The sequence below is a fragment of the Manacus candei genome, unplaced genomic scaffold, assembly GCF_025592945.1.
Source record: "Manacus candei isolate 608988 ecotype Guabito, Panama unplaced genomic scaffold, ASM2559294v1 h1tg000008l, whole genome shotgun sequence".
Taxonomy (NCBI): domain Eukaryota; kingdom Metazoa; phylum Chordata; class Aves; order Passeriformes; family Pipridae; genus Manacus; species Manacus candei.
In genome coordinates this window covers 24307182-24322140 of record NW_026138056.1, presented here as the reverse complement: position 1 = coordinate 24322140, position 14959 = coordinate 24307182, and the positions used below count along the sequence as shown (strand labels likewise).

The 14959-nt window shown below is 35.2% G+C and overlaps 1 protein-coding gene and 1 long non-coding RNA gene across 7 annotated transcripts in view; one reads left to right on the top strand and one right to left on the bottom strand.

Annotated features, from left to right (window-relative positions):
- The window catches only part of LOC127461570 (uncharacterized), a 364419-nt gene that overhangs the window by 269521 nt on the left and 79939 nt on the right, over positions 1–14959 (top strand). The window lies entirely within an intron of this gene.
- The window catches only part of CUNH8orf34 (chromosome unknown C8orf34 homolog), a 148603-nt gene that overhangs the window by 92809 nt on the left and 40835 nt on the right, over positions 1–14959 (bottom strand). For all 6 annotated transcript variants that reach the window (XM_051768801.1, XM_051768811.1, XM_051768792.1 and 3 more), the window contains 3 exons: positions 12543–12571; positions 6634–6803; positions 2301–2467 (listed from right to left, as the gene is read on the bottom strand). In XM_051768801.1, the coding sequence (XP_051624761.1) occupies positions 2301–2467; positions 6634–6803; positions 12543–12571 (366 nt within the window). The remainder of the gene's footprint in view (positions 1–2300; positions 2468–6633; positions 6804–12542; positions 12572–14959) is intronic.

The window sequence follows — 14959 nt, the reverse complement described above, 5'->3', positions numbered from 1 at the left end:
TGGAAGTTTGTGTTCTGCAAAAACCTGCATTATAGGTAGTGTACGCTTTAAATAATCTGCTGTAAATAGATTTTTTTCCCAGAATCTTGACTTAGGAGCACGACGTAAATTTTTAAGAAAAGGCTGAATAAACAAACACTGAACTCTAAAGGGAACAAATCAAAGAGCTATATGCAACAATTCGGTGATGGCAAAACACCATGATTTGAAATTAGTTATACTGCGTATAAACAGTATAAAAAGTATCAAGCAGTTAATAGATTAATGTGGTACATTATAAAAAAAATTCAATTTCAGTATCAAACAGTTACTGACCTAAAAAATAAGGCAATGAAAAATACCTGTTTGCTAATAGAAACTGAAGTTCTTCATGTTACCTTCAAAAGAAAATAAAATACCTTTCCCATGTAACACTGTCATATCCTCAATTTTGAGCAGTTCTGAAGGATGTTAGCCTACCCATTATATCAAACCTAACACATATAGTGTCAACAAATTGCGAAATGAGAATTAAAACACAAGCCAGTTTTTCAGAGGCACAGTATTTTCAACACCAAGATGTGTATATTGAACTTTCTATCAGTGCTATTTACGATAATATGGCCATACTATAACCACTATAAGCACACCTACTCCTCATTCCTTTATACTGCTTTCTGGTTCCAGATACCTTCAGGGATTCAAGTGTCTGGAAGGAAAGGCCTATACCTATATAATGTTATCTATTGGATACATTTTTCTCACTATCTCCACAAAAGTTAACAAAAGATTCTATCCTGTATGTGGCAAATAATGAGGCAAATAACAGAACACACACACACACTCACCTACTGTACCTTCCACATGCCACAGAATCCTAGAGGAGTCCTGTGGTTTTCACCAGCACAAGATACCCTTTCACCTTTCTTTTTACGTTACATTGATAAAGTCAGAAAGATCTGTAAATTGAAGAAGGAAATAAGGAGGTAACGCAGCTAGAGACTAATTATGGCCTTCACTGAAATCCATGGATTAATTCTGGAAATACCAACAGATTCTATGAACACTGCAAGCCCACAGTCACAAACACTGTGACTTTTCAAACACAAAGAACTAATTGACCCACTGTGACATCTGAGTGATCCAGCCCATTATTTCTTCTTTCTTGTAAAACAAATGCATGTATCAAACTTTAAACTACTAAAAAAGAAAAGGTATTAATTTATGTAATTTATGTATTAATTCACAATTAATTAAGTAGAATAAAAACTTTTTTACGATGAGCACAGTCAAGCACTGGAACAGGAAGAGATGCTGTAGAATCTCCACCTCTAGATATGGTCAAAATCCATTTACAACAACCTGCTATAGTTGATTTTTTTGAGCAACGGGTTGAGCTAGGTATCTCCAGCACTCCTCTCCAATCTCAACTATTCTGTGGTTCTATAAAAACTATAGTAAGGAAGCAACAGAAATATATACAGAAAAAAAGAGTACCATGTGTTTTCTTGATTTTTAGATTAAAGTCCAACCTGAAAAAAAATATTTTTTCCAGAATTTGTAAACATAAGAATGCTGCCCTATTCAGAAGTTACAGATTTCCCATGCTGTGATCCCACATAGAGTTCCATATAGCAAAAGCTGGGAAAAAAATACTTAAATTCATGACTACTTTTTAAGCATCTTACACTGAAAGATTGAAAAATGGTAGAAAAGAGACTATTAATTCATTTTCTTCAACAATGTCCCTCCTTTCAGAACTAGTGCTTCCAGGAAAGGGATGAAGCAGTGAGCATCAAGCCTTCTACAGTACAATTTAAGATACAATACAGTGTAGTGGAAATTTACAATCAGATCCTCTGAAGAGGTTACAAATTCACATTGTATAAGCTATTTGTAGCTCGTTAGTCTCGAATAAAATCCACTGAGGTTAAAACTTCAATACAGTTAAGAAAAAGAAGACCCAGATAAAAGACAGTGAAGCCAATTCTGTTCTTTCTACATAAATACATGCAGAACCTGCAATTGCAGGAAACCAAATTAATTACTTTAAGCACCTGAAGCTTTTGACATTTCATGGGATTTTGATGCAGTTGGCAGTTTATTGACATATATTTATTGTCTTCATTACATTTCTCCTGAAAGTTTTAAGCTAAAAGTTATGAACCTTCACACAGCTGCTAGATACTTCAGCTTTAAATATAGAGAGCAGTTTCAATAGAAAGACTATAGAGAGATTATAGAGACACTAATCTATGTTTGATTGTGTATTACACTTACAATAAAAAAATCAGAAAATACACATAATTTTTTGCAGTTACCCAGTAGTTCCATTGCATCATCTTCATTGTCAATATCTTCTTCGGTTACAGATGGAGCTGTGCTTTGAGCAGAATCAAAGGAGTCCTGAGAAAGCATGGCAGCCAGCAGTTTCTTATGTTGCTGCTGTTGATGTTTTAGTCCTTTGGTCTTTGGCTCCATTTTTAAGCTGTGAGAGAGGAAAGCACAACTTTCTCTTACTAGTGCTCTCTTCAAAATTTGTCACAATTTTGTCAAAATACTGTAGTCCATGATGTCTTCCAGATCTGAAGGTTAACACCATCAGATCACACATAAACCAACTGGTTATCACTCATTCCCCAATCATTGGATGTTCTAAGTCAGTTTGTGTTTGCAGTTCCTACTTAAAGTCTTGATTGAATTTGGTAGATTTCCCATTGACTTTATGGGCATTAATCAAGTCTAAATAAGCTACATATATAGAGCAACATGACATCAATTACTAATCAGTATTCCTAAGGCATTTATCACATAGCAACAAAGTTGACAACAAAGAACTTCTCCCTTGAGTGGTTATGTTACCATGACCCCACAGAATTAAGGGCTATATATTTATAACAATCCTCATAATTTGCTGAGTTGTATCCCTAACCTAAATAACAGAGAACTGGAAATGCGCAGAAGTTAGCAGAACAGTCTAAAGCAGGACTTGCTACCATTTGCCATTTCTGATTTCTTACAATATAAAAACAACAAACAGAAATTTGGTGCTCCACATGAGAGTATCAACACCACCTCAGATTGTTCTTATAGTCTGTTGCAGCAAGGTCCATCTGTAGCCAACATATGAAATTTAGTATAATCAACAACAGTTCATTTCCCCAGCAAATATAAACACTAATAAGGCAAAGTGGACCTTGGAGATGAAGAATGGCCTTTGAGTTTAGGACATCAGGTTATGAATGGGGCCTCTGCAAGCTCTAGTTCATTTCGGGTTCTAAGAGAAAAAAGTATCATATTAAGAACCACTCAAATTCCCCACTGTGTACATACATTATCCCTTGAGGAAGATTCCCAAGAGCCTTGCATCTTCTCAGAATTCCTCCAAAAAATTTTTCATGTAGAAAACTACCAACTGTGACTTGAAAATGAGTTTAATCTTATTTTCACGGTGTTTGAATTTCTGAAACATGAGCTCAGTACCAGCAGGATTGCCATCAGCACTTTTCCATGGTCTCCTATCACTTACTAATACCTTGCCTTGCTTTCTTACAGGAGCAACAGAGAGCAGTACAAAACCAGTAACAAACACAGTCTTTCCTCTGTAGCAATCCTAATATGGCAACTCAGACTGGCCACACCATCTTTTCCAGGCAAAACATTAGTGACATCTGTCCTTCCAGTTGCTCCTTTTTTTTATTTCTTTTCATGAGTAACTGAACCTGGCTTTCAAATACACAACATGTCTGCTTCTGTTGCTCATCATCACAGGAATGTATGTTTTTACGGAGGAAATAGTGGTTCTTTCCCACTGTGCACTACTGAATAGAGCAAAAAACGAGGATCATGGTTGCAAAGACAGAAAATCAGACAACTTACAGATTCCCAAATATTACATACTACGTATATTCACTACGATCTGCTTTATGCTGAAAAGACAAATACTGTAAATGAGCATGTTGTCAACATGTTATCAACAGATCCATAGGAATATGTGCTTCATGCAGTCCATTCCATCCTTTACAGAATGCAACGAATGTGTAAGGACCCAGGCTTCCCCAAAAAGCTTGTACTCTATGGTCTGTGAAAACAACATGTGAGTCACATGACACTGATGGCAGTTACTTGACCAGTGATCTGCCAACGCCTAATCCTCTGGATATTTACATAATGTCTTATTTTTGTCGCATTTCCTTATGTTTAGTGACAGGTAAGAGAAAACATTACCTGGAAATAATGGGACAATTTCAGTTTTCACTTTCTTGTTCTTATACTTTAACTGATTATTAGGATTAGTTTAAAGAATTTGCTGGCTTACCACATAAATCTTGATAAATAGTGATCCTTAAACTATCACTTTTTATTTAAAGTGTTGCTACATAAAATTTAACAAGACATAACTGGAAACATTTAATGTGAATTTCCAATTGCTCCTCCTTTCTTTTGCCAGGTAAAAGTATAAACGAATTATTTTAGGCTACATTAACTGCTAAGTGGTGAATGAAATATAGACGAGGTAGCCAAAAATTCTTTACAACTGACAACTTCACTCATTTGAGAGTTTCACTTAATCTTGTAAAATTTATACTCTTCCCACTGTTTTTGGATGTTACATTAAAATGAAGTTATTGTTATCTAATACTTGTCTCACACATTTGGTATATGCTCAATTCCAAATTCTGCTAATAGCACTTTAATTCACAAGAATACTGCATTAGACCTTGAAGTAACTGCCAATTATAATGAACTATTATTAAATATTCAGATTAACCTTGATCAACACAGGTCTTTTAAACTTCCATATATAGTTGGCATCAATCTTAGTAGCACCACTACCTTGAAGTCCTGCAACTTTATTTATTCTTTTGCAAGACTGCAAACATGTTTTTTATAAATGCCTTACAAAAGCTGATGAAATGCTAACGAACCAAGAATTATCCCAGACATAAAATCAGTCATCCAAATGTAAATCCATATGCTGTATGTAATCTAGCAGTTATTCATTTCCACTGAAAATCAGTACTCCCACGATACATATTTTTCAATAGGTCTTTAGCAGAGATATCAGTACCCTATGAGTTTTTCCTGGCATCAAGTACCCCATATTCTCCTTGTTCATATGCCAGGCAATGTGATTTTGCCATGATACTCAACAAGACTTCTCAAATGCTATTCTCAAAGCCATTAATCATATTTTTTAATTATAGCATTAGCTATGAGGTTTCTCACATTTTGTACCACCCTCTACAAAGAGAAAAATGCGTTGCTTTGAATCATCTTTGTTACTCAGAACTAACCTCTTTGCTCCCTTCTGGAGATTAGACAGAGATGCTTATTTCTGCTCCTTCCTATTGACAGAAAGGATACAATATCCTCAATTCTCTCTGCAATGTGGAACAGATCTTTATTCGGTGTCTTTATTGGCTGCTGAATAAGGAAAAAGAAACACAGGCCTGCACAATCAAGCTGCAGCGCCCATTGCTGACTCCATTACTTTCCCAGGAATCACACTGGAGAGATCCAGTGTCTGAGTTGTGTTGGTTCCCATCCAATGTCTGGTTGAGAGATCATTACTACATGCTGTTACTTTGAAATAGTAGTACTTGCAGCTTTCCCCACAATAGCCTAATTAAATGAAGTACTCATGGATAACAAACATTACAAACATGTGAGGAAAGTTAATGAATGCAGCCTTTAAGAGTAAACCTAGTGACAGACTAGTCTCCTTCTGACAGGGAGGTAAACTCCAATGGAGAAGGCACATGAAGGACACAGTGAAGGAATACCTTAGATATTTCAAAATGAAAGCAGACAGTTTCTGCCTTCTTAAAAGAGGAAGAAAAAGGTGTCTGCTGCAGTCAGCGTACTAGTTATAACCAAGGAGAAATGCTACAGGGCTGAGGAAGAAAAGTAGGTGTTTAAGCCAATTAACAGAGGCAGTGCACAAGATTTACACTTAAAAAGATAGGTATTAATTCCTTTTAAAGGAAAGCTGTGAGTATTTAACTTCTGTGATAAACCGGTATCTTAAAATCATGGAAAATGGACTCCTTGTAAAAATGATAATCTCTTTCATGTAGCTGAAGCACATTAACAAACAAACATACTCCTTCATTCTCAGACAAGCACAATAAACCTTCAGAAGTTATTTACTGCAGAGAACACAATTTTCTCTTTGAGAAAGACCTGTTATTGACACCAAAATGCTAGGTATATGAAAAGAAGATAATAACAGATACTGTTTCCCTTGTCCATCTTTTCTTTAAATGAGAAAATCAGGTTTATCACTAAAGTGTCAAGAAGAGTAACAAATACCAACTACCAATTGTGGAAAGATGGAAGGGTTTGAAGTATCTGAACAAAGCTATACCTTGCAAAATTATTACACGCTGGACCCCAGTCATGTCAATATAACCTTAGCTTTATACATGGGAATTAATTAATGTGATTGCAAATGAGTATGAAGTTAATCATATATAAAAGCATGAGAAGAAATCAGTCACATATTAATGACTTCCATTTATTCTGCATGCTGCTGCAGTATGACATGGGAATTGAAAAGCCCTGCACTCTGCTCTCAGAAATGGAGTTTTTGTTAAAAAGACAGCTCTGTTTCACAAAATATAATTTTTCTAGGCTGGACCAAAATCCCACCTTCCTCCAGGACTGCTGCTATCCTCACTGTCCCACTGCTCATTTTTATTTCTTGGTATTGGTGGCTGTAGCATCTCAGCAGCCAGAGGGTCTGCATCATTCTCTTCACGGCCAACCCATTCTCCAATCACACGAGGTCTGAGAAGGGGGGTGTTAAAACCTGTTGTGTCCTAAAGGGAAAAAATAATAATAAAAAAAACAATGCACTGTTTGTTCTTAACCATAGGTGTAAATAGAGAAAGAAAAGATGAAAAAAAAAAAATTCACTAAAAAAGTACAAGAATAGTACAGTACATTATCACTTCAGAGGGCTACAAAATACCCAGAAACAATGACAGACTAATGGAAAGTTTCCCATTAACAAAATTCCAGGAGATATAACAAAAGTACAGTCAAACTAAAAAATAGACCTGTATACCAAAGAAAAAGATATGAAATTATGGGATAGGAATATTTATTTTAATTTTACTAAATTCTTTTCTACGTTAGCAAAGACATTTCAAACACACTGTTCCTAATTAGAAGAGACATATTCTATTCCTATCATTTAACGAGAGAAAATTTTAGGAAAAAAATCCATGGCTGTTATCGACCTCAGTGCCTCAATAAGTATTTCTGCCTTGAAACAATGCTTTCCAAACAAAAAGTATCTGGAAAATGTACAGCACAGCAATTATTTAGCATAGAAACCATATTTGCTCTCCTTCCTAAAAAAGAATCACTTTTGAAGCCTCTTCCTAATTGAAACAGATACGGTAAAAGCACAGTTTGAAGTAGAGGCCTCTACTGAAATGAAAGAAACAAAAAACCAAAAAAGGCTGCAAACTACTTTTAATATGAATATATTTACCTAGCTCTGGCTAGATGCTGCAATTTTTCTGAGCAGAACTCCAAGAGCTTCTATTTTGACAGAACCAAATGCGACCCAGGCCCTGGATCCAATTCACTCAACCTTGTTGGTTTTTTCTGCTTTCTGCAATGTGCCTGTGAGTGCATTACCACATTCCTCTCTACAGAGTTGTCCATCATTTGACTAATTCACTTTTACATGATGTCTGTTTTCTGCAAGGACCACTGAAAATTGAATACAGACCATACAGAAGAGAGAAATCTGAGGAAAACACCACAGCTTTGGAGATATCAGGATATCTAGCCAGTGCTGTTCTGTTCTTATGTACTTACAAATATACATCTTGTGCATTTATTTGGAGCTGTGTCATAGTCAGGGCAAGTAGACTACATGACAGTCACCTTTGGGCTCTTGACAAGCATAAACTGTCACTGGTGTGACTACCATCATGTGCTTATGAGCTTAGAAAAAGGATTGCCCACAATCTTCATTAAGATTGCCCACAACCTTTCTGAGGTTTATTCCTTCTATTCTAGCTATTTGCTTCCTTCTCTTTCTCCCTAAGATAATTTCTAATAATGAATAAAAAATGGTTCATGAAAGTCAGAATATCTTAGTGTCCATCTTGCTAAAAGCTTTCAGCATCTTAAGTGAAAATGAAAAGCACCTAAAAATGTATCCTTTTGTCAGTACCTTAAGTTTTTTCTGACACTGTACACTACACCATCAACATATGAATAAGTAAACCATGAATGCTGCAACTGTCCTCGTTATGCTAATTTTTTTCCTAGGCATTTTAGGGATTAAAGTAGCAGTTTCATACTTAACAGAAATGTAATATAGATTACATAGTCATGCTTTGCCTTACTTTATCACCTTGCTTTACTTTTTGCATCATGTTAGATTAGTACACCACAGTTTCAGTGACCTAATTTATTGTCCTCCTTTCAACTATATAAGCAGCCACAGTGAAAACAGTAAATGGAGAATCAGAGACAGCTCTATTCAGAACATGAGGATGTTCCTTTGGCACTATTTCAAAGGCTGCAATAAACTCAGATGAAGTATTCTGTTCTCTAACAAGTTTTTTTAGTTTTGGGTTGGGTTTTTTTTGGCTGGTTTCTTTTTTTTCATATAAATCTTACAATCTTAATTGATTTCCAATCTATATTCCCCCATAAATAACAAGAGATTGACAGTGACATTAGTGGGCACAGAAATATTTTCAGGACAGGTAGGTATTTAAATCTGCAATAAATGAACCGAGAGCACTATTTCATGGAGCAGCCCACGTGTTATCCTCTTATCCACATCACTGGCTACCAGTTTGACACACTCAACCTTCCTTTATGTGGAGACTAGGAAAAGAAGGGAAAGATTGCAAGACAGCTGAATCTCATCTTCACATTTGGGCTGAGTTGTGGTTGCTGAATGCAACCTCTACCAGAGAGCGAAACATTTTTATATCCATTTATTTATGCATCATTTAAAAAGCCTGGTATTCCTATTTTCTGATATGGATTTTAAGGGAATTTCCATCATTAGAAATACTTTTAGGTGAGAAGAAATGTTTTTGGTTTTATGACATAAGAACAGTTGTTTCATCTATACTATTAATCTGTGTTCACTGAAGTAATATTACATATGAGAAGAAAGTATACGCTAGACACCACAGAATATTTTTTAATATTAACATTGAGGGTCAAAATCTGCTATAAATTTTTTGATCTTCCCTTGAGTTTGCTTGTGGATCTCTAACACTTAGATGTCTCCCATTATTAATGTTTAAAGTGATTGAGAAACATCATTGGGTATTTGGGATAAATTTCACAACGTTATGGCAGGTCTCTCCCACCACTGTTTTTTGTGAGAATTTTTTTTCACCCTAGAATTCTGTGAATTTCAAAGAAAGGCTAACTTCCTAGCTCTCCTTTGTTTACATTAAACTCTTCACATTATGCATGAAAGTGTGTGGTTTCCTAAAGCTCTTCAACAGTTTCTGTTCAGTGGTACGGAGGGTGAGTCAATTCAGAAATGTGTATTATATTAACTCTGCACTTTAGTTTTAAAATATGTGAGTCACAAAGCATCCTTTCTTATTTCCTCTCCTTACACAGCATACTTGAGTGCCAGTCTCTGATTTTACATAGCTTCTATGGTCTAGAGATGCAGGCTGAGTCAAGAGAGAGAGAACAAACACTGCAAGTCTGAAGTAACTGAGATGAAAAAGAACGGAATCTATACAATAAATCTGTTTTAAATGCAGTCATTGTAGGACTATTTTTTTTTTTGCAAGGTTACTAGTGGACTCATGAGTTTTATGAGACTAAGTCAAACTGAAAGATTCCATTTTGACTGAAAGACTGACCTTGTCTGCCTGTATTTTCTCTCTCTCAGACTAAAGCCCTAAGTACTGATACAAAGCTAATAAAAGCAGATATTTGACACGAGTCCATTTAAAGGAAACACCCTTCCACAAAAGTCATTGTAATTCAGAGCAAACTGGTTTTCCAAATCCAAATGCTCGAGTAACTAAGCAACTAATTAACTAACTGGATTACTTGGAGGAGGACTTACATCAACCAACAATACTGATTAAGTACTCCCCTGATGAAGGCAGCTGCGTTACTAAAGCCAGAAAGAAGTAATTTAAAAAAATACACAATGAGGAAAAAAAATAGAGGAATATACACATGTATTCTCTGTTTTCTCCAGGTTCATAATTTAAACCACAGACAAAGCATCAGGATTATGGGCTCTGTCCTAGTCCCCCAGATATTCCAGATCATCAGGAAAATAAAGCAAGGAAGAGTGTACAGAAGTTTATTACTGTGTTTAGTTTTATGTCTCTCATAACACCTATGCAATGTCAATGTTTTAACAGAATCCAATGCCAAGTTTGGCCATGCTATTCTAGACCCATGACATGCACCCGATGGGTTAAATGGTTAATCCAAATCACAGATGAATGTGGTTTCAAAAAATGATTCAATGCTGCCACAGCCTAGACAAGAAGTTCTAGTATCAGCATTCATTTCTGGGATAGGAATTACAACTTGGCTACATTTATATCTGAAAAATAAACATCACCTGTGAACACATTCAGAACACATTCTCTTTAACTTTAAAACAACCATTATCAGGTAGTCTTTGGCTGCTTTTCGTTCTAGCCAAGTAATACATGCAGAAACAAGTCACAGGAACATTTCAGGAATTAGCTTCCTAGGAATCATTCCCAGGAGGCAGGACTCCACAAAATGGTCCTAGCTATGCTTATATTCTTAAGACAGAACTAGATTTTATGTTCATTAAAAATCCCTAAGGGTCCAAACAAGAAATAAAAATGAAGATCACTAAAGCCCGTGGAGATGAAAAATCACTCCTCTAAGTCTGTGCTGAAAGCCTGTTGAGCAATGCTGCACAAATGACACATGTCAAGAGCTTAATTGTTTGGGGGTTCATTTATTTTACAAATAGCTTCTGACTTCAAGAACATTCTATTTACCTGTCCTCATCAGAAACATACATTAAACCAGATGCAGTATTCCAAAGGTGTCAGGTAATGCATGCTATTGAATGTACATACCGTAATTCCAAGTTTTGTTTCAAAAATTCAGAAATACCCAAAAGTACTTCTCACGATGGAAGGTCCCTCAAAATCCATATTAGAAAAGAGGAATACCAAGCTTTTTGAATGATGCATAAATAAATGGATATACCTTTCAATTTTAAATTATAAACAATTAAGTAAACAAACAGTAACCAAAAAAAAATTATCTCTTCGCTCAATGTGGATCCTGAGGAAAGCCCCAAATTATGTTCCCCATCTCAGTTTTCACACTGAATAATTAAATATAAAAACCATTAATGTTTTTGAGCAATATTATAGTTTAAAAAAATTAACAGAAATTATATCCTAAAAATAGATGTAAAAAGTGTTGATAACAGGCTCTAGCCCAAAATATCTTTTCCTCCCACAAACAGTATTTTATAGGTTTTTTTCAACAAACAAAATGAAATGGAGTTCTTCATAAGTATTCTTAAAGGTAAGGGTTCTAATGGAAAGGCTTTCCAGTCATTTTTATCATCACTTCTGAACACAGTTATGAAAATAGTAGGAAAGAAGACTTAAGCCATAGTTTTGAAATGGCAGCACATATGCTCATGACTACATGGTAACAGTGATCAGTCTTCTCTAACTGGCCTTCCTTGGAGAACGCAGTGGAGGTATTTTATATGCACTTGTGTCAGAAAGATTTGTGTCCTCATTTTACCAGTAGAAAGGAAAAATATTTTTTTTAAAAATGTGTTCTATATTAAGCATTATTCCTGTGTCTTATGTACCTTTTGATCTCATTTCCCTGACAGCAATTGTTTCCAACACCAAGAACACAACCCAAGATTCTTGGCACTTGAAGCATACTGCTGTTCACAGGTGAGAATAGAGAAGATAAAGGTGCTCTGTTTCCTTTGGTAATTTGAAAAATTAGTTTGATTACTCTTTCAATGTAGTTTATTACAGCTAAAACTAAAATTCATATTAACTGTGTAATGTATCAAAAGGGACTGAGGAGATCATTGTTTGTTGCATTCAACAAGGAGGTAAAGACTGATTTTTATGCCCTGTGCATTCCTGATCAAATCTAGAAACAAAAATAATTCCTAAATATTTTCACAAATCATATCTGGGAATGCAGGATTCATGACTTCATGAATAAAAGGTATTTAAGGCTAAATGTTTCCAAAAGTACTAAAAGTAACCCAACAGACTGTACTAAGCAAAGATGGTGCCATGATTAAAAAGTATTTCCATGGCCTCATTGAGAGTCTCTCAAACTCAGTGAGAGTTTTTTTCTGTACTTGACAGCCCTTTCCAGTCAAGCTCTTAATGTATCCACATATACTCTACTTACACAGCTTTCCATACCTAAACTTCCTCTGAACCCAGCAGAACTGAAGTCTGTATGCCAGGACAGGGAGATGCAGCTCTCATTGCCTAAAATTATCCCAATCATCTGTCTCTTTGTACTGTTCATTAGGTATACCTTATCAATCTTACCTTCTCAAGTTCATCAGAAACAGCAATGCCTGAAAATGAAACAGATTGGAAAAAAAAAATTTAGAAACATGCTTTCTATAATGTCTTCTACGGCAGTAAGTAAAAGTAAGGTTTAATCTGAAAAGTTTACATATTGTTCTCTGCATGCTGCTGTACCATACAATGTGTCATATTTTGTTCCACTAGTGAAATTGCCTGGAAACAATATACTTTTATATCAGCTGCAATATTACCAAAATGAGTTTTTAAAAAACTATGGAAATGAAAATAGCAGACATGCCAGTAAAGTGACAAGAAGGCTAAGTGCAATTCTACCTGCTTTCTGAAACTAAATCAGCAACATTGTATTTACCAATGGACACCTTATTACGCAAATCTCACCCTGACCAGCATGCATAACACATCTTGCTGCAACTGGAGGGCAATTGGACATGACTCTTTTATCTTTCTCTGTAGTACAATGTAGAAATGATTCTATAAAAACAGGTGGAACTTTGGAACATAAAGTAAAATTTCCCAACAGAATCCAAAACAATTTTTCTAAATCGTCTGAAAAAGAACTTGTATATTTGCTCTTGTCCTTTCTGCTGATACCTGCCCATGTCTTTCCTATACTTTCTTCCATCATGTCATCTAACTCTTTTAAGTATGATAATCCTGTAGAACATTAAATATACACATCTGGTCTCAGAATTTTTAATAGGCCTGCACATATCATATCACAAGTAGTTATCAAGTAATTATACATTTAATGCTATCATGTTGAAAATTCAGATACATTGAAAACAAAGCATTTCCCAGATTCCTATGAGGTTTGATAAGAAACACTTCCAGGTTAGAGCTTCAAAAACCAAGGACAAGTTTCTCCTGGTGGTGAAACTAAAGTGGAGACACATCCATGCATAGGAAGATCACACACTTCAATGTTACATATAAGCACATAAAACTGAAAAACATCCATACTTTAAATGAGTGCTTTTTGTAAAATGCTTTTTGTTTGTATGTGCTGTAAATCACATTGCTTGCCAGAACTTATTTTGAATTTAGACAAGACTAAGCTGAGTAATTGAATTGACCAGAATGCCTCAAATTTCTTCTTTACTAAATAGGAAACAGTAGCAAGATACCAAAATTAATTGTATTTCTTAGACAAGCATGCAGAGAATTAGCAATTTCTGAAGACACATTGCCAAAATAAAATTTTACAAGTTTAGAAAACTTTTATTTTTGCAATCATGGAATTAAACCTGCAAACTATTTTTAGCTATCTCTCTCTAATGGGTCATCAAGAGGAAAAATAAAGGATTCTGGGGAAGAAATTTTATCAGGAGCTTATTACAGCAATCTTGACATGGTGAGTCTTCTGGAGGTGGTATTTACCATACTGCCAGCCACACAGATCTTTCTGTTATGTCTTGAGCCTCATTATTATTAACAGTACTCTTTTAGTCACTGATAACACAACTCCATTAGCAGAGACCAGGATAAATAACCCATTAAACACTGGGTGTAAAAATGCTTCTTATTTCCTTCCAAGACCCTACTGCACCACACAGTTAGTGCGTGCCCATCTCTTACCAATTTTTTTTGCAGTTGCCAAACTCACAGGATATCATGACTGAACTTGAGAGGAGGGGGGATTTGCAGTGTGCAGTAGACAGAAAATCACAAGAGTGAGGTAATTTTTTTAGTGGAACAATATGGACTCCAATTTTCAGGAAGCAGTTCCTCAAAAAATTCAAACCCTTGTGTATTTAGGATAACATTAAAAAGAACAAAACCAAAAAAAACCCACAACCACCAAACCCTTAATCCAGAATGCTGAGATTGCAACTAGAGATATTGTCATCATTATTATACAGGAGTATTTAGGATTTCTGTTAATTTCTTAGCCCTTCGCAGACTCCTGACTTTTCAGCAGTCAAATAGTTTACTGTCAGTTACTTTACTTTCAAGTAATATACCGACAATTTAAAATAGTTAAATTTCTATAAAGTATTAAAATAGTTCAATTTCTAAAAGTAGTGGTAGCGATGGTTGCTATCTCCAGTTCATGTAATTGCTAGTATCCAGACATCAGCACTTTTCAAAAAGAAAACCCTCTTGTCACTTATTTGTGACAAGTATCTGATTTTGCTCTCTGTACTTCATATAGTTATCTTCAGCTTTTTGTCTGTGACTTTCATACAACATAATAGAGAAAATAGAAATTTTATTTTTATACACTCTAAATAAGAAAATGTCATTGTAAAATCACCGAATACTAGAGACAAAGGGACAGCCCATTCCATGAAACTACTCTAAATGGAAACAGCAATGGTTCAGTTTTAAACAAAACATTCACAGGTGTAGCCAAAATGTCTATACACTAAAAACTTTTAACCTGACAATTTAGTCAATTCTTCAAACTGTAACTC